Source organism: Phyllobates terribilis, unplaced genomic scaffold (genome assembly GCF_046119375.1).
Source record: "Phyllobates terribilis strain yellow unplaced genomic scaffold, ASM4611937v1 Scaffold_17__1_contigs__length_24005725, whole genome shotgun sequence".
Taxonomy (NCBI): Eukaryota; Metazoa; Chordata; class Amphibia; order Anura; family Dendrobatidae; genus Phyllobates; species Phyllobates terribilis.
Genome location: NW_027362777.1, coordinates 12,826,979 through 12,851,741, shown reverse-complemented (window position 1 = coordinate 12,851,741; position 24,763 = coordinate 12,826,979). Strand labels below are relative to the sequence as shown.

Genomic DNA, 24,763 nt, shown 5'->3' with positions numbered 1-24,763 from the left:
TCTATAAAATTGTTATTATTGTGTAAAAGCGCCAAAATATAAAAATGATATAATCGTAGTATCGCAGTAATCATACTGAACAGAAGAATAAAGCTGCCTTTTAGCACACGCGGAACGAGATAAAAAAATCCAAACAATTGCTTGTTTTTGTTCATTCTGCCTCCCAAAAATTGGAATAGAAAGTGATCAAAAAATGTTATATGCCCGAAAATGGTACCAATAAAAACATCAACTCGTCCCGCAAAAAGCAAACCCTTAAATGACTCTGTCGGCAGAGATAATGAAAAATTATAGCTCTAAAAAAAAAAGGATCTTTTAGTGTGTGACAGCAGCCAAACATAAAAAACAATATAAATCTGGTATCGCTGTAATCGTACTGACCCATAGAATAAAGTCGTCTAATCATTTATACCACATGAGGAACGGCATAAAAAATAAATAAAAACAATTCTTCACCTGCTGTTGATTTGTTCATTCTTCCTCCCAAAGATCGCAATAAGGCTTGGCGCACATTTATCCTGCGCTCTACGCTTACATCAGGGTTTCCATGTAGATCTCTGAAATATGTGATTCAGACGGAAAACCCAATGGAAGATTCCCTATAATAAGGCAGATTAAGACATTGTGGACTCAAGTCTGTCCTATGATTTGGCAGTGTCCATATTTTTAAGAGAGCATAAAAGCGCAATAGACCAAAAAAGACAACGCTAAACAGAGACGAGATGGAGTCCACAGTAACTCTGCTGCCTCGTTATAGTGAATGGGTTTTATCTGAATCATGTCACTCAGAGATTTACAGTGGGGGGAAATAATTATTTGATCCCTTGCTGTTTTTGTAAGTTTGCCCACTGACAAAGACATGAACAGTCTATAATTTTAAGGGTAGGTTAATTTTAACATTGAGAGATAGAATATCCAAAAAATAAAATCAAGAAAATCTCATTGTATACATTAGATAATTTTTTTTGCATTTTGCAGTGAGAAAAAAAGTATTTGATCTCCTACAAACCATTATGAGTTCTGACTCCTACAGACCAGTTAGACGCTCCTAATCAACTCATTACCTGCATTAAAGACAGCTGTCTTATATAATCACCTGAAAAAGACTACTATCCACAGATTTAACTAATCAGTCAGACTCTAACCTCTACAAAATGGGCAAGACCAAAGAGCTTTCTAAGGATGTCAGGGACAAGATTATAGACCTGCACAAAGCTGGAATGGGCTACAAAACCATAAGTAAGATGCTGGGTGAGAACAAGACAACTGTTGGTGCAATAGTAAGACAATGGAAGAAATACAAAATGACTGTCAATCTACATCGATCTGGGGCACCATGCAAAATCTCACCTCGTGGGGTATCCTTGATCATGAGGAAGGTGAGAGATCAGGCTTTAACTACACGGACTGGAACTTGTTAATGATCTCAAGGCACCCCGGACTACAGTCACCAAGAAAACCATTGGTAACAGATTACACCTTAAAGGTTTAAAATCCTGCAGTGCCCTCAAGGTCCCCCTGCTCAGGAAGGCACATGTGCAGGCTTGTCTGAATTTTGTCATTGAATACCTGGATGATTCTGTGAGTTATTGGGATAAGGTGCTATGGTCAGATGAGACAAAAATTGAGCTCTTTGGCATTAACTCAACTCGCCATGTTTGGAGGAAGAAGAAGAATGAGTACAACCCTAAGAACATCAAAGGGGACAAGATGACTTCACCTTGCTGAAAGGAAGATGGATGGGGTCATGTCCCATAGAAAACTTATGGAGGGAGTTGAAGCTCTGAGTTGCCAAGCGACAGCCTCAAAATGATTTAGAGATGACCTGCAAAGAGTGGACCAAAATTCCTCCTGACATGTGCGCAAACCTCATCATCAACTACAAACAAAGTCTGACTGCTGTGCTTGCCAACAAGGGTTTTGCCACCAAGTATTAAGTGTTGTTTGCCAGAGGGATCAAATACTTATTTCTTACTGCCAAATGCAAAAAAATATCTAATTTATACAATGTGATTTTCTTGATTTTTTTGGATATTCCATTTCTCAATGTTAAAATTAACCTACCCTTAAAATTATAGACTGTTCATGTCTTTGTCAGTGGGCAAACTTGCAAAAACAGCAAGGGATCAAATAATTATTTCCCCCACTGTAGATGGAAACCCCAATGTAAGTGCTCAGCGTAGAGCGCAGGATAAATGTGATAGAAAATGTTATGTAAAATGTTTTCAAAAAAAGCTTCAATTCAATCTACAAAAAATGCAAGTCCCCGCTCAGGTGCGTCTTCTGTCAATGGAAATATAGGGGGCTTCCACGTTACTGGTAGTACAAAGGCTCTGCAAAAGCCTGTGCTAAACAATTCTAGATGGCTCTGTAGGGGTTATTAATATACCTGAATACATTGTGTACCTCTTGTTACCCTATCACAGCACTAGTTATATTTTGTCAACTTGGATTTAGTCTCTACCAACCATATATGTGGTGGCGGCTCTACAGGTGGAGGTTAATCGCCTCCAAGATTTCTTCCGAATATCCCTCATCCTATGAAATTCTGTGCCTCAACACGTCCGATTATCCACCACACTTTTATCCTTCAGATGGAACCTGAAAATACATCTCTTTAAACAAGCTTACAGCCTGCCATGACCTTGCTTGCTGCCACCTCAACAACACCGGAGCTACTGCAACCCCCCAACCTACTGTCTCCTTCCCCATCATCCAGTAGAATGTAAGCCCACAAGGGCAGGGTCCTCTTCCCTCTGTACCAGTCTATCATTGTTAGTTTGCTTACTGTAAGTGATATCTGTATTTTGTATGTAACCCCTTCTTATGTACAGCGCCATGGAATCAATGGAGCTATATAAATAATAATAATAATTTTGTATTTGTATAGCATAACCTCAGCAACTAGCCGTGATGGATTTTGAATGAGACCAAATATCTTTATTTCTGGAGTTTTCATAAGATTCCATATGGTCCCACTCGGGGGAGACATTAAAAAATGAACTGACACTACTAACAGATATGTGGTGCTCATACATGCACTATGCTCTTTTTATTTATATGTATGAAGTAATCATATAGTTAGTGTTTATTAGATATTTCTCCATATGGATCTATATATGTATTTTCACATCTGGCATAAACTATAAGTAAAACTTTTTTACCTGTTACTTGTTCATTTGCAGTAGATTTCCCTTTTTTAATTCTGGTTTTGTTTTTAATTGTTGTCTTTTTAATATATGTTCAATAACATAATTATTACAGTTTGTTGTATGGGAGTTGTTCGTCTTCGGCTTATTATAACATTATGTGAAGCACCTGTGTGTTCCAGGTGCTCACCACAAAACTAGATAAATTCCTTGAGGGGTCTATCTTCAAAAATTGTGTCCCTTGTGGGGGGTTGCCACTGTATAGGCACATCAGGGGCCGACATGGGGTATGCTCTCGATTCCAAAAATTTTTGCATACAAAAAGTCAAGTGGACTCCTTCCCTTCCGAGCCCTGCCGTACACCCAAACAGTAGTTTTCCTACCACACATAGGATATCGGCTTACTCAGGAAAAATTGCACAACAAATTGTATGATGCACTTTCTCCTGTTACCCTTTTGAAAATGCAAAATTTGGGGGTAAAGTAACATTTTTGTGGGGAAAAGTAACATTTTAATTTTTTCCCTTTGCCATTGCTTTAATTCTTCACACACTGGTCAGAATTGAAAAAAGTGACCTGTAAGGAAGGTGAAACAGACTCTGGGGTGAAAGGGTTAATAAGACTTACAAGTAGAACCGGTCCAGAAAGCAGAAGATCCAGCAAGTATCTGCCACATATTGCTGCAAATCCTCCGAATGTCATCACTAGCATCTACATTACTGTGCTGGAGCTAGGAGATGAATAATGGCGTTGTGTGAGGACTTCTCTGGGCTTCTGTCCTTCATCCTGCAGTCGTCTGAATGGATCTAATGTGGATGGGAACCAGCTAAGCCGCATTCTGTCCACAGCTGTTATCTCACTGTTCACACCACACAGAGACCCCAAAAGAGTCTCCGTGCTGAAGGGGTTAATGCCCCCTGCGCCCAGTAATGGGGGTCTCCACATACCTCCACCTGCAGAGCCGCCACAACATATATGGCTGCTCTGTGCGCACAGGACCTGTGATGAGGTCACAGGAGGGGAGGAGTCAGGGGTCACATGATCAGGGGCCTCAGTGGATGCACAGTGTGAACTGTGCGGCTCCTGTACAGTGATATCCAGAGTGAAGACGCTACATGGAGACGTCTCCGCAGTCAGTGACATTTCCGGCATTATTTGCCCCTCACTACTGGCACAATTACCCCGCGCCGCCTTTTCTACAGTTTTATGTGTGAATGTAACGTGGGATTTTCCTGCTTGGAGACAAATAGACGACACATGAGGTGATTATCACCAGTTACCCGACGTCTACTATATGGCGGCATATGATTGTGCTATCCACTTCATACCAGGAGCTAAAAGGCCGAAATATTGTATGTTTAACCCCTTCCAGGGAGGGCAGCCTTGATAGACTATACTCAGAAGAGTCCGGCTGAGGGCAGAGACAGACTGCCGTACTTCTCCTGCGAGGATCACATCATAAATCTCGTACTGGCCGACACCTCTCCTGACCTGAGCTTGACAGCTACATAGAAATACATCACGCTGTCATGTTCAGGTCAGGAGAGGTGCGGGCCAGTCCATTCAGTGCGATGCGATCCTCGCACAAGTTATATGGCCTTGTGTGTCTCTGCCCTAAGTGTCATATACGTCCATCCACCTCGCCGTGAGGGTTTGTCTTGTTAAAAAAAGGATGGAGAGTTGCATCCGTACTTGGATTTTAGAGAGATTAATAAAATCACGGCTCACAATTCCTATCATTTACCCCTTATACCGGACCTGTTTAAGCAATTATCTGGAGCTAAATGGTTTTCCAAACTTGACTTGAGAGGGGCATATAACCTTATACACATACATCAGGGTGACGAATGGAAGACCGCATTCATTACGCCTCAGTGCCATTTTGAAAATTTGGTGATGCCATTTGGGTTAACCAATGCACCTTCAGTCTTTTAAAATATCATAATATTTTTTGCTCACTAGTGGGTAGACTTGTGGTGATTTACCTGTATGACATATTGATTTATTCACATACTCTGGAGTAGCATCACGAGCATGTCAGAGAGTTTCTTCAGGCTCTACGTGGCAACCATTTATTTGCTAAACTGGAGAAATGTCAATTTGAGGTCCAGCAGATAAGGTGACTGTCTTGACCGATCATAAGAACCTGTTGTATGTTGACGATGCTAAGTGCTTAACCCCTTAACCCCCGAGGGTGGTTTGCACGTTAATGACCAGGCCAATTTTTACAATTCTGACCACTGTCACTTTATGAGGTAATTACTCTGGAACGCTTCAACGGATCCCCCTGATTCTGAGAATGTTTTTTCGTGACATATTGTACTTCATGATTGTGGTAAAATTTCTTCGATATCATTTGCGTTTATTTGTGAAAAAAACGGAAATTTGGCAAAAAATTTGAAGATTTTGCAATTTTCAAAATTGGAATTTTTATGCCCTTAAATCAGAGAGATATGTCACACAAAAGAGTTAATAAATAACATTTCCCACATGTCTATTTTACATCAGCACAATTTTCTTTTGTTAGGGAGCTATAAGGGTTAAAAGTTGACCAGCGATTTCTCATTTTTCCAACAAAATTTACAAAAACATTTTTTTAGGGACCACATCATATTTGAAGTCACTTTGAGAGGTCTTTATGACAGAAAATACCAAAAAGTGACACCACTCTAAAAACTGCACCCCTCAAGGTGTTCAAAACCACATTCAAGAACTTTATTAACCCTTCAGGTGCTTCACAGGAATTTTTGGAATGTGGAAGAAAAAAATGAACATTTAACTTTTTTCACAAAAATGTTACTTTAGACCCAATTTTTTTTATTTTCACTGGGATAACAAGAAAAAATAGACCCCAAAATTTGTTGTGCAATTTCCCCTGGGCACGCAGATACCCCAAATGTGGGGAAAAAACACTGTTTGGGCGCACGGCAGGGCTCGGAAGGGAAGGAGCGCCATTTGACTTTTTGATTGTAAAATTTGCTTGAATAATTAGCGGACGCCATGTTGCGTTTGGAGAGACCCTGTGTGCCCAAACATTGGAGCTCCCCCACAAGTGACCCCATTTTGGAAAGTAGACCCCCCAAGGCACCTATCTAGATGCATAGTGCGCACTTGGAACCCCCAGGTGCTTCACAAATTGATTTGTAAAAATGAAAAAGTGAAAAAAAAAACACTTTTTCATTTTTATGAATCAATTTGTGAAGCACCTGGGGGTTCCAAGTGCTCACTATGCATCTAGATAGGTGACTTGGGGGGTCTAGTTTCCAAAATGGGGTCACTTGTGGGGGAGCTCCAATGTTTGGGCATACAGGGACTCTCCAAATGCAACATGGTATCCGCTAACAAATTGTCGGCTCAATTTGTTAGCGGACACCATGTCGCGTTTGGAGAGCCCCTGTGCGCCTAAACATTGGAGCTCCCCCACAAGTGACCCCATTTTGGAAACTAGACCCCCCAAGGCACCTATCTAGATGCATAGTGAGCACTTGGAGCCCCCAGGTGCTTCACAAATTAATCCGTAAAAATAAAAAAGTGTTTTTTTTTCCACTTTTTCATTTTTACGGATTAATTTGTGAAGCACCTGGGGTTTCCAAGTGCTCACTATGCATCTAGATAGGTGCCTTGGGGGGGTCTAGTTTCCAAAATGTGGTCACTTGTGGGGGAGCTCCAATGTTTAGGCACACAGGGGCTCTCCAAACGCGACATGGTGTCCGCTAACAAATTGAATGGAAAATCGGCTCAAATTGTTAGCGGACACCATGTTGCGTTTGGAGAGCCCCTGTATGCCCAAACATTGGAGCTCCCCCACAAGTGACCCCATTTTGGAAACTAGACCCCCCAATGCACCTATCTAGATGCATAGTGAGCACTTGGAACCCCCTGGTGCTTCACAAATTGATTTGTAAAAATGAAAAAGTGAAAAAAAAAAAAAAAAAAACACTTTTTCATTTTTATAAATCAATTTGTGAAGCACCTGGGGGTTCCACGTGCTCATTATGCATCTAAATAGGTGACTTGGGGGGTCTAGTTTCCAAAATGGGGTCACTTGTGGGGGAGCTCCAATGTTTGGGCACACAGGGACTCTTCAAATGCAACATGGTATCCGCTAACAAATTGTCGGCTCAAATTGTTAGCGGACACCATGTTGCGTTTGGAGAGCCCCTGTGTGCCCAAACATTGGAGCTCCACCACAAGTGACCCCATTTTGGAAACTAGACCCCCCAAGGCACCTATCTAGATGCATAGTGAGCACTTGGAACCCTCAGGTGCTTCACAAATTGATTCATAAAAATGAAAAATGTTTTTTTTCACTTTTTCATTTTTACTAATCAATTTGTGAAGCACCTGGGGGTTCCAAGTGCTCACTATGCATCTAGATAGGTGCCTTGGGGGGTATAGTTTCCAAAATGGGGTCACTTGTGGGGGAGCTCCAATGTTTGGGCACACAGGGACTCTCCAAATGCAACATGGTATCCGCTAACAAATTGTCGCTCAAATTGTTAGCGGACACCATGTCACGTTTGGAGAGCCCCTGATGTGCCTAAACAGTGGAACTCCCCCACAAGTGACCCCATTTTGGAAACTATACCCCTCAAGGATTTTATTAAGGTGTATAGTGAACATTTTGAACCCAGAGGTACGACACAGAATTTTCTAACATTTGGTCATCATATTGAATAAGTTGTCATTAGCCTTGAGCGCAAGTGCTCGCTACTTGAGTTTCCATTGGGTACTCAGGTATGCACCATGTACAGCGTGTGCTCGATTGACATGCTCGAGTCCCTGCTCCTCATGTTTCATGGTTATTAGACACCCAAAAAAAAACATGCGGGGATCGCTCGTGCATGGCAGGCAATCCCCGCAAAGTTTTTTTGGCCGCGAAGCATATGGGGCGGAGACTCGTGCATGTCACTCAAATACCCACGATACTCAATGCATACCAGAGCACCCGATTCAAACTCAAGTAGCGAGCACTTGCGCTCAACACTAGTCGCCATATCGTCATCTTTTTTTCTTACTTTTGAAAAAAATCCCAACCCCATCACAACCCTAACCCCAAACCCAGCCCTAACTCTAGGCCAACCCTAGCACAACCCTAACCTGAGAGTTTTTTTTTTACGCCGTTCCTCGTGCGGTATAAGTGATTAGACGACTTTATTCTTCTGGTCGGTGTGATTACAGCAATACCAGAATCATATGGGGTTTTTATGACTGACAGCTGTCACACACTAAAAGACGCATTTTTTGTAAAATCTAGTTTTTGCATAGCCATATTTTGAGAGCTATAATTTTTCCAGATTTTGACAGACAGTCATGTGACGGCTTGTTTTTTGCGGGATGAGTTGACGTTGTTATTGGTGCCATTTTCAGGCACGTGACATTTTTTGATCGCTTTCTATTCTGATTTCTGGAAGGCAGAATAAACAAAAAACAACAATTCAGGAATTGTTTTTTTTGTTTTTTTTTATTCTGTTCCGCGTATGGTAAAATTGATAAGGCAGGTTTATTCTTCGGGTCAGTACGTTTACAGCGGTACCACATTTATATAGTTTTTCTATGTTTTGCACTTTTACATAATAAAAGCAATTTTATAGAAAAAATTATTTTTTAGCATAGCTTTATTCTGAGAGCTATAACTTTTTTATTTTTCGGCTGATGGAGCTGTATGGTGGCTTGTTTTTTGTGGGACGAGATGACGTTTTCAGCGGTACCATTTTTATTTATATTTGTCTTTTTGATCGCGTGTTATTCCATTTTTTGTTTGGCAGTATGGTGATAAAGCATTGCTTTTTGCTTCATTTTTTATTTTTATTTTTACCGTGTTCACTGAAGGGGTTAACTAGAGGGACAGTTTTATAGGTCAGGTTGTTCCGGATGCGGCAACACCAAATATGTGTACTTTTATTGTTTTTTTTTTTTTTTTAATAATAATAATATATATTGATGGGTACATTATATTTTTATTTTTGGTGGATTATTTTTTTTATATTTTTGCAATTTTTTTTTATATTTTTTTCTCACTTTCTGATAGTTTTTATACTTTATTACTTTGTCCCACTCTGGGACTTTTTTTTCTCTGATCGCCTGCATGGCACAGGAATGCAGCACCATCCCTGTGCCATGCAGGCTGTCAGCGCTGGACAGGGAGAAGATTGTTTGGAGGTTCACTGTGCATGTCCAAAAAATCTTCCTGCTGTCTGGTGACCCGGATGTTGTCATGACGACATCGGGTCGTCATGGCAACATCCTGGAAGCCACGGCAGACAGCGCTGGAAGCCAGAAGAGGAGGTGAGTATCTGCGATCACCTCCCCTGGCCTCCGCAATGCTGCGATCGACTTCGATCGCAGCATCGCGGGGGTTAATGTGCTGGGAGCGGTGCGTGACCGCTCCCTGCACATAGTACCGGGTGTCAGCTGTGACAATCAGCTGACACCCGGCGGCGATCGCGCCCGCACAGCCTGTGTGCGCGTGCGATCGCCATGACGTACTAATACGGGTCTGGCTCTTAAGTCCCAGGGCACAGACGCGTATTAGTATGTCAAATGTTGTCAAAGACCGGGTGGAATTTCTGTCCCATACCAAGTGTGCTCTAAATAACCATTCCTCTAAGACTACCGGGACCTTGCTTTTTTTTAGCTGCTGTAGTTTGTAGTGTTTGGGAATTTTTCAGAATTACAATACTCCATGTCAGAGGAGGAGAGATTTTGTCCCCAATTAATTAAGGTCTGGAGGGAGGTCAAAAGGGATCTTTTGGTAGCTAGTGACCAGGCCAAAAGTGGTGCTAACCACAGAGGTAGGAAGGCTTCTATCTTTAGGGAGGGAGATTTTGTGTGGTTGTCTTCAAAATATCTGCACTTAAAGATCACATCTAGAAAGTTTGTGCCTAAATTTGTAGGTCCTTATAAAATTATAAAAATTTTAAATCCTGCAAGTTAAGTTGCAACTTCCTATTGCCTGGAAAATCATAATTCTTTCTATTCTTCTCTTTTAAAAAAAAAATTGATGGGGCCTCAAGACATAATTGAGGTGGATTTGGAAAGGTGTAAGTAGTATGAGGTAGGGCGAGTGCTTTGTTCCAGGTGGGTCAGGTGCCGTCCACATTGTCTCGTTAAGTGGAAAGATTATGGTCCTTAAGATAGCTCTTAAGTAAATTTGGGGATCTTCATGTGATCAGATAGACAGATTATTGGGTGGGGCTGGGGAAAATCCAGCAGTCATGGTACGCATGGGTACCAATGACAAAGTTAGAGGGAGGTGGAGGGTCTTTGAAAATGATTACAGGGAATTAGGAGAGAAGCTGAAGTACAGGGTCTCCAAGGAAGTGTCTTCAGAAATACTTCAGATTCCACTATCATCACTAGAAAGTTAACTGGATCTTAAAGAGTTAAATAAGTGTCAGGAAGAAAGGGTTTGGATTCATGGAGAACTGGGCCAGCTTCTCTGTCAGCTACAGGCGCTACGATAGGGACAGGCTGCACCTTAACAGGGAGGGTGCAGCTGTGCTGCGGGAAAAAATGGTCAGATGAATGAAGGAGCTTTTAAACTAGGATCTGGGGGGAGGGAGGGTGCTTGTGCAAATAAGGGGATACAGTAGACAGAGAGACAGTAGGGGTCAATGAGGATTTTTGGGGGCTAGGACATTCAAGTAAATTAAGTAGGCGAGTAGGAGTAATAAATGTCTGCTGGCAAATGCAAGAGGTCTTACAAACAAAATGAATGAATTAGAGGCTCTTGTGTCAGTCACAGATTACAATGTGGTGGGCATTAGGGAAACCTGGCTAGAAAGCCATGACTGGGTGACAAACAGAGGGTTACACTACACTTAAAAAGTTAGGAAAGAAACAAAAGATAGAGGGATGGGTATTTTCGTTAAATCCAATTTATAACCTGTGCTCAATGACGACAATGTAGAGCCAGTATGGGTAAATCTACATGGAAATGGCAATAATGGAAAGCTGCTAATTTGCGATTGCTACAAGCCTCCTAATATAGCTGAACATGAAAAGGATGATATGCTGCAACACATTTAAAAGGCAACAAAAACAAGTCATGGCCATAGTGTTGGCTCCCTTGAAATTGTTCCAGAAAATTACAATTACACATGTTTTGTTATACCCGTATATTTCCTTTGTGTGTATTGGAACAACACAATAAAAAAGAGAAAAAAAGGCAAATTGAACATAATTTCACATAAAACCACCAAAAATGCGCCGGACAAAATTGTTGTCACCTTGTCAAAATTGTGGGGTGTGGGTAAACAACTTTATTTCAAGCACGTGAAGCTCGTTCAAACTCAATTGTGGCAACATGAAAATCACACCTGAAATCAGATAAAAAAGGGAGAAGTTCATTCAATCTTTGCATTGTGTGCATGTGTGTGCCACACTAAGTATGGAGAACGAAAGAGAAGAAGAGAACTGTTTGAGGACTTGAGAACCAAAATTGTTGTAACCTTGAAATTGTTGATATTTTTCAAGTCCATCTCCAGAGATCTGGATGTTCCTTTGTCCATGGTGTGCAACATAATCAACACATTTACAACCCATGGAACTGTAGCTAATCTCTCTGGATGTGGACAGAAGAGAGAAACTGACGAAAGGTTGCAACGCAGGATAGTCCAGATGGTGGATAAGCAGCCCCACTAAAGTTCCAAATAAATTCAAGCCATCTTGCATGCTCAGGGTGCATCAGTGCCAGTGTGAACTATCAGTCAACATTTGAATTAAATGAAACGCTATGGCAGGAGACCCAGGAGGACCTCACTGCTGACACAGAGGCATAAAGAAGCTACACTGCAGTTGGCCAAAATGTACATGAATAAGCCAAAATCCTTCTGGGGAAGCGTCTTGTGGACAGATGAGACCAATATAGAGTTTTTGGTAAAGCACATCATTCTACTGTTTAAACAAAATGAAGCCTACAAAGAAAAGAACAGAACACAGTAACTACAGTCAAATATGGTGGAGGTTCAAATATGTTTTTGAGTTCTTTTGCTGCCTCTGGCACTGGGTGCCTTGACTGTGTGCAAGGCATCCTGAAATCTGAAGATTAAGAAAGGATTTTGTGTGGCAATGTAGTGCCTAGTGTCAAAAAGCTGGGTTTATGTTCTAGGTAATGAGTCTTCCAGAATGACAATGACCCCAAGCATACATCAAGAAGCACCCAGAAATGGATGGAAACAAAGTGCTGTAGAGTTGTGAAGTGAACAGCAATGAGTCCGGATCTAAATCCCATGGAAGACCTGTGTATAGATCTTAAAATTGCTGTTTGGAAAAAAATATTAAAATTTGAGAGTCTTCAGTGGTTGATACCTTTGTTTAACTGAAAAGATGGTAACAAATTACAAGCTTTCGAGACTACTCAGATCTCTTCAGTAGACATAGTATAACACAAAATCTGAAGAGTCACATATTTATACACAACAGGGCACAGGAATAATGCAATAGATAAGACAAGTGACGTGAAACAGAACTATCAGTATGGGAGAGGGAGAAGCAGTTGTGGCTGTGAATATTGGAACGGTTCATTGAGAAGCAGTATAAAAGTTTTATTGCCCTGTGATTGAGATCTGGTCCATGATTGTGATGCCCCCAAACAGTCTGAGGAGCACATTCCTTAGTTGATGTAGAAAGACATATATCCATGTGACACATTAATTCCTGCTCCCTGAGTGTGTCAAAGATTGTCATAAGTTTGTAATTCCACATTTTTCCGTCTGAGATTTGAAGTTACCTTTTAATACAAGTAATTTCATGTCCATGATGCTGTGATCAGGGATAAAAAAATGTTAGGCCACAGGTAGATCTAATCTTTTTTCTTTTATTGTGTGGCGATAAGAATTCATCCTTGTTCTAAGTTTTTGCCCTGTCTCCCCTACATACAGACCCCTATCTGGACATTTGGTACATATAATTAAGCACGCTACATTAGATGTGATGCAGCTGAAAGTACTTGGGATCTTGTGGTTGTCTCCTGATTTGAGTTGGGAATCTTTATCTTATCTGTGTTCATTATAAATAGACAGATTTTACATTTGTTTCTGGTTGCAGGGAAAAGTTCCTGTAGCTGTTGGTGAGGACATGGAGCTTCTGAAATGATGCTTTTTAGTTTTGGGGGCTGCCTAAAACACAGAAGTGGGGGATCTGGAAATATAGATTGTAAGCGGGCATCTTTTTGTAATAATGGTTGTAATTTCCATGTAGCTCTACTTAGCACCCCCCTAATTGGATTTTAGGGGACTATTAGAGGCACCAGATTGCTTTCTTGTTTAGTTTTGTAATGTAGGAGATGATTCCTTGATATTCTGGTGGCTCTTGCAATCTGGTTTTCAATTCTTCTTGTATGGTATCCCTCGTTCAAAAAAGTCCTTCTGAGGCCACCAAGGTGTTGTCTCTGTCCATAGGGTTGGAACATATCCGATTGTATCTTGTCACGGGGTCCTTCTCCAACATCACACAATCAACAGAGCAAGAGAAGATTGAACAATTCCAAGACCTTTATTATAGGCAATACTGAAAGGTCCATATACAATCCACCACACAGAGGATAAAAATAGTCCATAAACATGAATGCAGTCCGGTAATGGTACTAACGCCCTGGGAGATGAGAGTCCAACAATCCAGCAGACAGAGGATAAAATAGTCCATATGTTTCTCCATATATATTCCTTCAAGAAATATTTCCAAAGTCATCCAGGCTTCTCCCATTCTCTCTGGCATGCTGTCCTCACATCCTCGTCCCATACAGAATCCCACCAGTGTCTCTCCTGGCTGTGATATTTAAAAGTCCCTTCTCCTCATTCACAGGTCAGGGGGGGAGGTCCCATTGCTGGTATTTCCATTACATTGCAAAATCAACAAGCTAGCCTGGTTCAATATGTCATTAGCATTTTAGCAAACAGCATTATTCACTGACCCTGGGCAAAGATAACAGTATAATAAACTGTGGGAGCTGATATCAGATGATAAATACCAGCTATTCATCAATTAACAAATATCAACTCATCCTACAAGAGAAGTCAACATTAGAGGGACACAGAGCAACAAGAGAACACTATGAAAATCAGTAAAATATAACTATACACAAAAAGATACCCACATATCATATCACACCATCACATATCTAATGGGTTGGTTGTAGACAATAGAGTTTTATTATGTGTTTTGGATGGAGACTGACCCATGTAGAGGGACAGGGCCATCTCTATTTCATTGTTCAATAGCTTGAAGGTGTCTAAAAAGTTAAATTCAGTACAGGAGTGAATAGTTGCGTGATGAGTTGATGGTGGGATGAAATATATTAAAGTGTTGTGAGGAGTCTGCTCTGTGGTAGGCGCTGGTTCATACAGGGATGCAGTGCGCAGGTTCAAACAAACTGGTGGTTTATTAAATGTCCATAAACCAGGCAGGAAACAAAACATAACAGCCTATTTCAGGTTCCAAAAAGGTATAACAGAACAAAACACAAAATATCTAGTCCATACAGCGCGGCCTCAGTCGTTTAAATGCAGATGCCTTTCTCTGCCTTCAGCAAGGTCTGAGCAGCACATGCAAGGTCTGCTCACTTTGCACAACACACACACACAGACTGAGACAAGCTCAGCTGTCTTAAATCAGGCCTTCCAAGACCTGGACTGGAGGTAAGTGAGCAGCTGATCACCCCAGCTCTTTTAGATGCCCGTAAAACACGGCCCTATAATCCGAGCCCATTAAATACCTCTCAGCACTATGTGTGCTGCAGCCTACTTTTCCGAGTCCTACATTATTATTATTATTTATTATTATAGCTCTATTTATTCCATGGCGCTTTACATGTGAAAAAGGGGTATACATACATGAACTATTACAAAGATCTTTAACAAAACGTGACAACAACTGGTACAGGAGGAACGAGGACCCTGCCCGCGAGGGCTCACAATCTACAAGGGATATCAACAAAAAGCAAGGATCCAACAACAAACATCCAAATAGGAATCTGAATGTGTGTTAAAACTTCATGTTTATTAGAATTCCTTTAAAATCATGCTGTTAAAATTATAAATCCAGGGGATATCTACAAGGGATAGTTCAGCATACAGTAAGTGAGGGTAGAGCTAGTCGTGCACCAGTATGGTGGAGCAATGGTTACTGCAGATTGTAGGCTTGTCGGAAGAGGTGAGTCTTCAGGTTCCTTTTGAAGGTTTCCATGGTAGGTGAGAGTCTGATATGTTGGGGTAGAGAATTCCAGAGTAGGGGGGATGCACGGGAGAAATCTTGTACGCGATTGTGGGAAGAGGAGATAAGAGGGGAGTAGAGAAGGAGATCTTGTGAGGATCGGAGGTTGCGTGCGGGTATGTACCAGGAGACTAGGTCAGAGATATAAGGAGACAGGTTGTGGATGGCTTTGTAGGCCAGGGTTAGGGTTTTGAACTGGATTCTCTGGGCAACGGGGAGCCAGTGAAGGGATTGACAGAGGGGAGAGGCCGGGGAATAGCGTGGGGACAGGTGGATTAATCGGGCAGTGAGCTTGAGGGACTGGGTAGAGTGGGCAGCCATTGACGTTGATAGATAGGTCAGGCGGGGGGATGAATGAGATGGCGGAAAGACCATGAATTCTGTTTTATCCATGTTAAGTTTTAGAAATCTGTCAGAGAAGAAGGATGAGATGGCGGACAGACATTGTGGGATTTTGGTTAGTAGGGAGGAGATATAGGGTCCAGAGAGGTAGATCTGTGTGCCGTCAGCATAGAGGTGGTACTGAAAGCCATGAGACTCTATGAGTTGTCCTAGCCAATGGTGTAGATGGAGAAGAGCAGGGGTCTTAGGACTGAACCTTGGGGGACATCGACAGATAGGGGGTGAGATGAGGAGGTGGTGTGTTAGTGGGAGACACTGAATGTCCTGTCTGTTAAGTATGAGGAGATCCAAGATACGGCCAAGTCTTTGATGCCAAGAGATGAGAGAATTTGTAGAAAGAGGGTATGGTTCACTGTGTCGAAGGCAGATGACAGGTCTAGGAGGAGGAAGACAGAGTAGTGTCGCTTGGATTTGGTGGTTAGTTGGTTGTTGGTGACTTTAGTCAGGGCAGTCTCAGTAGAATGGTGCGGTCGAAAGCCAGATTGGAGGCGGTCAAAGAGAGAGCAGGAGAAGAGGTGGGAAGACAGTTCAGAATGGATGTGTTGTTCCAGTAGTTTTGAGACGTAAGGGAGAAGTGATATGGGGCAATAGCTAGTCAGAGAGGATGGGTCAAGGGAGGGCTTTTTGAGGATGGGTGTGATCGAGGCATGTTTGAAGTATGAGGGGAAAATACCAGTTGTTATTGACAGGTTGAAAAGGTGGGTAAGGGTTGGGATGAAGACTGTGGTAAGGTTGGGGGATGAGATGGGACGGGATTGGGTCAAGTTCACAGGTGGTGAGGTGTGATTTGGAGAGTAAAGAGGAAAATTGGTCTTCCGTACATCACCAAGGCTTGGCACCTTGAGGACACTTACCTCCCGTCCACGACATGTCCAGCTGCAACCTTACAATCCCTCCCCCATCTGCCCACCTTTGGCACCTTCTGCCACCATACAAAGACCCTTGATAAGGTATCATCATTCCCATGTTTTTTCCCAGGCCTATGCTCCACCTGGAAACTAAAAATAAATAAAAAGGGAGCGCAAATTGCGCTGTTACCAGATTAAGTTGTGAGAAAACAGAAATTTCTCACCTTTCTGGGTTGTGAAATGCATAACACATGTGGTATGTATAATGGAGGGCTGCAGGCAGCACTGAATCCACAGAGGGATAAACAACAGAAAGCCAGAAAAAGATTTGCGCACTGTGGAGCCATTTTACTTCCCATTGCTGTACCAGTCTCCTGTAGATAAATGTTGTTATGATATTCAAATAATTGTGAGTGAGGATGAATTTTGTAAGTTTCACCACAAAGGTGAAACAATCCTCCTTCTCTGTTTGCTTTCCCTCCCAGTACCTTTTCTTTCTACCAAGGTTAGGTTTCTGGAAAGTTATACTTATTCCTTTTATTTTTGGTTCTCATTAGCTTGTCTTCTTTGCCCTATATGAATGGGTTTCTCACTCAGGGTTTTTCATATCTTACTTCACACTTTTCTTTCCCTTTATTGACAGTGTGTTGCGGCCTCCTCTCTGGTATGAGAAACTCCTCAAATGCCTATTTAAGGGTTAGGTCCTAGGTTGTGTTTTTAGTTGTGCAGCTATGGCCTTTCTAATCTGTACAGAGACCAGTAGGGTGCAGTCGCGGCATTCTCCTCTGTGTGGGTTCTCCCGTGGCTATCAAGATGCACTTTCTAGTTAAAACATTTCCCACATTTTGAACATGAAAAAAGCTTCTCCTCTGTGTGACTTTTCTGATGTTTCTTAAGAGATGATTCCCATGTAAAATATTTCCCACACTCTGAACATGAAAAAGTTTCACCCCTGTGTGACTTTTCTGATGTGTATTAAGAGTTGATTTCCGTGTAAAATAATGTGAGTCACAACACTGCTGGAACAGCACCAACACGGGACCCGAGTATGAGTTTTTTTATTTTATCAAGGCCAAACATGAAAAAAGGGTTGTCCTAGTAGTGAACAACCCCTTTAAGAAGATCCAATTTTCGGTTAAAACGTTTTCAACATTCTGAACATGAAAAAGGCTTCTCCTCTGTGTGATTTCTTTGAAGTTTATTAAGAATTGATTTCCAAGTAAAACATTTCCCACATTAAGAACAGGAAAAAAGCTTCTCACCTGTGTGACTGCTCAGTCTGGTGCTTAACAAAATTTGATTTCTGTATGAAATATTTCCTACATTCTGAACAATAACGGACGGACGGGCTTCAGCACATAACATTGATTCAGGTAATGCCATTCATTAGCTTTTATCCCTTTGTCCACGTGACATAGTGATTGCGCTTCATACTTTTTGACAGCTGTTTCTGTTCCCTATGGGCACCTTTCTACACTATTAACAATATTGGTTGTAGTTTTAAGTTCTCCATAAGGTGGCAGCATGGTCATTACACAGCACCATACAAATTAATAGTGACAATTGCTTCACAGACATAGGTATTTTTCAATGCTATTATTAGATTCATTTTTACTTTTACATGTCATGAGATAGCAATATAGTCACATTTGTGAATAACATATTGTAAACTAGTGATTCATGATTTTTGGTGACATTGGGATATAAAAAGTTTACACATATACTGTTTAGATTGCATATTTATTAGCCCGTCCATATTTGTGAAGCACTGTGATTAGTTTTATCATGTTTTAAATAATGATTTTTTTCCAATAAAATTTGATTTTATGGTTCAAATACTCGTTTAAAGACTTTTCTTAAGGGGCTTACGTCCCGTCTGAGAAGAGGAAATGTATTCTGAACAATAAGAATATAATTTAAGAAAATAAAAAAGGCTTTTACCCTGTGTGACTTCTCTGGTGACTAAGAAGAGATGATTTATCTACAAAACATTTCCCACATTCTGAACATGAAAAAGACTTCTCCCCTGTGTGACGTCTCTGATGTTTCTTAAGAGATGATTTCCGTGTAAAATATATCCCACATTCTGAACATGAAAAAGGCTTCTCCCCTGTGTGAGTTCTCTGATGTATATTAAGATGTGATTTCTGTACAAAACTTTTCCCACAATCTGAACATGAAAAAGGCTTCTCCCCTGTGTGGGTTCTCTGGTGCTTAACAAAATCTGATTTCTGGCGAAAACATTTCCCACATTCTGAACATGAAAAAGGCTTCTCCCCTGTGTGAGTTCTTTGATGTGTAAAAAGAGTTGATTTATCTAGAAAACATTTTCCACATTCTGAACATGAAAAAGGCATCTTCCCTGTGTGAGTTATCTGATGTCTGATAAGCTTTGATTTCTCTATAAAACATTTTCCACATTCTGAACATGAAAATGGCTTCTCCCCTGTGTGAGTTCTCTGATGTGTATTAAGAGTTGATTTCTTTGCAAAACATTTCCCACATTCTGAACATGAAAAAGGCTTCTCCCCTGTGTGAGTTCTCTGATGTGTGATGAGATGTGTTTTCTCTGTAAAAGATTTCTCACATTCTGAACATGAAAATGGCTTCTCGCTTCTGTGGATTCTCTGGTGGCTATCAAGATTTGTTTTCCATTTAAAACATTTCCCACATTCTGAACATGAAAAAGGCTTTTCCCCTGTGTGGACTCTCTGGTGATTGAGAAGAGATATATTCTTCACAAAACATTTCCCACATTCTGAACATGAAAATGGCTTCTCCCCTGTGTGAACTCTCTGGTGACTAACAAGATCTGATTTCTGGTTAAAACAACTCCCACACGAAAATCTATTATCTGCTGTGTGAATTTTTTGATGTTTAAGAAAAGACGTTTCAAGCGGAAAATGATTTCCATATTCTGAATGTGAAAATGGCTTTTTTGCTTTAGAAGCAATTCGTTTTTTAATGCTTATTTTGTGACTTTGATTTTCCTTAGTAGTCGGTAATGAATCAGAAGATAGAACCTGTTTCAAAGGATCAGATGACAGATCTTTGCTGTGAAGGGATGATGGTATATCTGGAATAATGGCATTCACTTCAATTGTATCCTGTGAGATCTCAAAATTATTTGATTTGAAAATTGAAGACGTCAGCTGTTCCTCTGATCTCCTGGTACAGACATCTGCCAAGAAGAAAGCAAATTATTATTTTTTTTAATAAAGTATCCTTGAATTTTATATTTTTGAACATTTCTACTTAAACTGTCAGTAAAAATGGCAAGTTATGCAAAAAAATTGAATTATTCACCAAGACACTGATAGTTCACAGTCTAATAGAAAACCTCATAGCATGAAGCAGTAGACCGTGGTGTTCAACTGATTGTTCATTCTGCCTCCCAAATATGGAATAAAAAGCCACAAAAGAATATTATGCAGTCAAAAATAATACCAATAAAAACTTCTATTCATCCCACAAAAAACAAGTCCCCACTCAGGTCCATCATATGTCAATGGAAAAACAGAGGTTTCCACATTATTAGTGGCTCAAAGGCTTTTGAAAAGCAACATGGCTTCCATAAACCAATCCAGCAATATCCACTCCCCCAAAGTCAGATCTCCCCCTCACTTCTGAGCCTTGCAGTGCCCCCAAGCCACATTTAGCCTCCATGTATTTGACATTACTATAGTGAGAAGAACCCACTTAATTGATGGTGTGTGTCTCCTGGAGCACAATCTGGGCACTATGTGTTGGGTAATGAAATAATATATTTGCAATTTTCAATCTACAACATCCAGTGTGTGTTAATTTCAGGAAAGTGCTGTGGAGTCAAAATACTCACTACTCCTATAGATTATTTCACTGAGAATTATAATTTCCAAAATTGAGTCACTTTATGGGGATTTCTACTGCTCTGGTTTTCTGCCATTTTGTTATATTAGGGCTTCTGTAATTGTGTCCCATCTCCTCCGGGATCTGCTCCTGTGACGTCACTAGGAGCCGCCTTATTCATCCTGCAGGTGGCGCTGGTGATGGAGGAGACGTCAGAACCAGAAGTTCTGGGTGGTGCAGGCTCTGTCCAGCCAGTAAGATTAGGGTGCCTGGGACCAGTAGTACCATCCAGTCTAGCAGTATGGGGGTGTGTGCTGTCCAGCTGGAGTAATCTGCTCCCTGCTTCAGCCAACTGGAAAGCACCGCACCCTACTAAAGCTGGAAGCATATTGCTGGAAGCTGCCAGATACAGCCTTGTTCTCCTCTGGTTCAGTCCTCTGTGCTCAGCTAACGGCTTGTGTATTTGTTTCTGTTGTGACCTCGGCCCGTTTACTGACTACTGGTGTCTTCTGATTTTGTATTTTCTCGGCCCTGCTGGTTCTGACCCGGCTACCTGACTATTCTTCTTGCCGTCTCACTCCACAGAACTGCAGGTAAGGCCACAGCCCCACTATCAGTATTTGTTCAGGATTCGGTCAGTATTTTCTCTCCGGAGTGGGAGCCAAAACCAGGTGAGGAACAATCAGAGAAAAGGTATAATAGAAACAAGTCACCAATTCTGCATTTATCACCCACTCCTGGTTTTGGCTACCATTCCTGAGAAAATACTGACCAAATACTGATAGTGGGGCCGTGGCCTTACACCGTGGCCCAAGCCTTGAGGTCTCTGTGTAAGTCCAGATATATGTGTAGGGGTTAACTCCTTTACCCCCCCAAAGCCTGTTTTCACCTTCATGACCAGTCCAAATTTTACAATTCTGACAAGTATCATTTTATGAGGTAATAACTGTGGAACTGACAAATAAAAACTGGAAAATGCCACTGCTCCTTCACACGCGGCAAGTTCAGCCGCAGGCAAGCCACCGGCCGGGGCTCCCTGCGTGCTCATGCCGCCAGCTCCACATCCAAGTAATCAGCACTGACAGCTTCAAGCATCGGACATCAAAACGCCGACGCAACGAGTTATTGCGGACCTTCTCACATAGGTCCCGCTGCTCGTCTCTCGTGGACTGTCATTCAGGAATGTTAATGGACAGTAATTAACTTCTAACTTGCATACAAGCATCGGGCAATAAAACGCTGACACAGTGAGTTATTGCGGACCTTCTTACATAGGTCCCGCTGCTCGTCTCTCGTGGACTGTCAGTCAGGAATGTTAATGGACGGTAAGTAACTTCTAACTTGCATACAAGCTCTAAACACATGGTGTGTATGGTGTATATGCAAAATCGTGCAGGTCCATGTAAACCTCATTGGTTGTATATATATATATATATATATATATATATATATATATATATATATTTTTTTTTTTATCGGTTTATATGCAAATTTTTCTTCATTTGTGCGGTCATTGGATTGATTATATATGATATAGCATAACCAGTGAGGTATTGTTTTTTGATATACAGATTGCTATTATATGGCTATTAAACTGCATTGATGTCATTTATACAGTCTAGATTGACCAATAAGGATCAGACTGCAGGATCCTCCACAACATATACAGTACAGACCAAAAGTTTGGACACACCTTCTCATTTAAAGATTTTTCTGTATTTTCATGATTATGAAAATTGTACATTCACACTGAAGGCATCAAAACTATGAATTAACACATGTGGAATTATATACTTAAAAAAAAAGTGTGAAACAACTGAAAATATGTCTTATATCCTAGGTTCTTCAAAGTAGCCACCTTTTGCTTTGATGACTGCTTTGCACACTCTTGGCATTCTCTTGATGAGCTTCAAGAGGTAGTCACCGGAAATGGTCTTCCAACAATCTTGGAGGAGTTCCCAGAGCTGCTTAGCACTTGTTGGCCCTTTTGCCTTCACTCTGCGGTCCAGCTCACACCAAACCATTCAGGTCTGGTGACTGTGGAGGCCAGGTCATCTGGCGTAGCACCCCATCACTCTCCTCCTTGGTCAAATAGCCCTTACACAGCCTGGAGGTGTGTTTGGGGTCATTGTCCTGTTGAAAAATAAATGATGGTCCAACTAAACGCAAACCGGATGGAATAGCATGTTGCTGCAAGATGCTGTGGTAGCCATGCTGGTTCAGTATGCCTTCAATTTTGAATAAATTCCCAACAGTGTCACCAGCAAAGCACCCCCACACCATCACACCTCCTCCTCCATGCTTCACGGTGGGAACCAGGCATGTAGAGTCCATCCGTTCACCTTTTCTGCGTCGCACAAAGACACGGTGGTTGGAACTAAAGATCTCAAATTTGGACTCATCAGACCAAAGCACAGATTTCCACTGGTCTAATGTCCATTCCTTGTGTTCTTTAGCCCAAACAAGTCTCTTCTGCTTGTTGCCTGTCCTTAGCAGTGGTTTCCTAGCAGCTATTTTACCATGAAGGCCTGCTGCACAAAGTCTCCTCTTAACAGTTGTTGTAGAGATGTGTCTGCTGCTAGAACTCTGTGTGGCATTGACCTGGTCTCTAATCTGAGCTGCTGTTGACCTGCGATTTCTGAGGCTGGTGACTCAGATAAACTTATCCTCAGAAGCAGAGGTGACTCTTGGTCTTCCTTTCCTGGGGTGGTCCTCATGTGAGCCAGTTTCTTTGTAGCGCTTGATGATTTTTGCAACTGCACTTGGGGACACATTCAAAGTTTTCCCAATTTTTCGCACTGACTGACCTTCATTTCTTAAAGTAATGATGGCCACTCGTTTTTCTTTACTTAGAATTTGTATTATGGCAAGAAAAAAGCAGCTAACAGTCTATTCAGTAGGACTATCAGCTGTGTATCCACCTGACTTCTGCACAACACAACTGATGGTCCCAACCCCATTTATAAGGCAAGAAATCCCACTTATTAAACCTGACAGGGCACACCTGTGAAGTGAAAACCATTTCCGGTGACTACCTATTGAAGCTCATCAAGAGAATGCCAAGAGCGTGCAAAGCAGTCATCAAAGCAAAAGGTGGCTACTTTGAAGAACCTAGAATATAAGACATATTTTCAGTTGTTTCACACTTTTTTGTTAAGTATATAATTCCACATGTGTTAATTCATAGTTTTGATGCCTTCAGTGTGAATGTACAATTTTCATAGTCATGAAAATACAGAAAAATCTTTAAATGAGGTGTGTCCAAACTTTTGGTTTGTACAAACTTTTGGTCTGTACTGTATACAGTGCCTACAAGTAGTATTCAACCCCCTGCAGATTTAGCTGGTTGACACATGCAGAATTAACTTGGCATTGTGACATTTGTACTGTAGATCAGCCTGGAAGTGGGAAATGCACTGCAGCAACTTTTTTTTTTTTTTTTTTAAATGTTAAAAGTTAATTCAGAGTGTCATTTGTTATTCAACCCCTCAAACCACAAGAATTCTGTTTGGTCCCCCTAAAGTATTAAGAAGTAGTTCAGGCACCAAGAATAATGAGCTTCACATGTGTGGATTAAAGATATCTTTTGCCAGCCTTTTCTGACTATTTAAGACCCTCCCCAAACTTGTGAACAGCACTCAGACATGGTCAACATGGGAAAGACAAAGGAGCATTCCAAGGCCATCAGAGACAAGATCGTGGAGGGTCACAAGGCTGGCAAGGGGTACAAAACCCTTTCCAAGGAGTTGGGCCTACCTGTCTCCACTGTTGGGAGCATCAGCCGTAAGTGGAAGGCTTATGAAACTACTGTTAGCCTTCCACGGCCTGGACAGCCTTTGAAAGTGTTCTCCCGTGCCGAGGCCAGGCTTGTCCGAAGAGTCAAGGCTAACCCAAGGACAACAAGGAAGGAGCTCCGGGAAGATCTCATGGCAGTGGGGACAATGGTTTCAGTCAATACCATAAGTAACGTACTCCACCGCAATGGTCTCCGTTCCAGACGAGCCCGTAAGGTACCTTTACTTTCAAAACGTCATGTCAAGGCTCGTTTACAGTTTGCTCATGATCACTTGGAGGACTCTGAGACAGACTGGTTCAAGGTTCTATGGTCTGATGAGACCAAGATCGAGATCTTTGGTGTCAACCACACACGTGACGTTTGGAGACTGGATGGCACTGCATACGACCCCAAGAATACCATCCCTACAGTCAAGCATGGTGGTGGCAGCATCATGCTGTGGGGCTGTTTCTCTGCCAAGGGGCCTGGCCATCTGGTCCGCATCCATGGGAAGATGGATAGCACGGCCTACCTGGAGATTTTGGCCA

At 41.6% G+C, this 24,763-nt stretch overlaps 1 protein-coding gene across 1 annotated transcript in view; it reads right to left on the bottom strand.

Moving 5' to 3' along the window:
* The window catches only part of LOC141176083 (uncharacterized), a 42,047-nt gene extending 37,892 nt beyond the window's left edge, over positions 1 to 4,155 (bottom strand). The window contains exon 1 of the mRNA XM_073660073.1: positions 3,777 to 4,155. Within this exon, the coding sequence (XP_073516174.1) occupies positions 3,777 to 3,860 (84 nt within the window). The 5' untranslated portion in view covers positions 3,861 to 4,155. The remainder of the gene's footprint in view (positions 1 to 3,776) is intronic.
* Between the last annotated feature and the right edge of the window lie 20,608 nt (positions 4,156 to 24,763).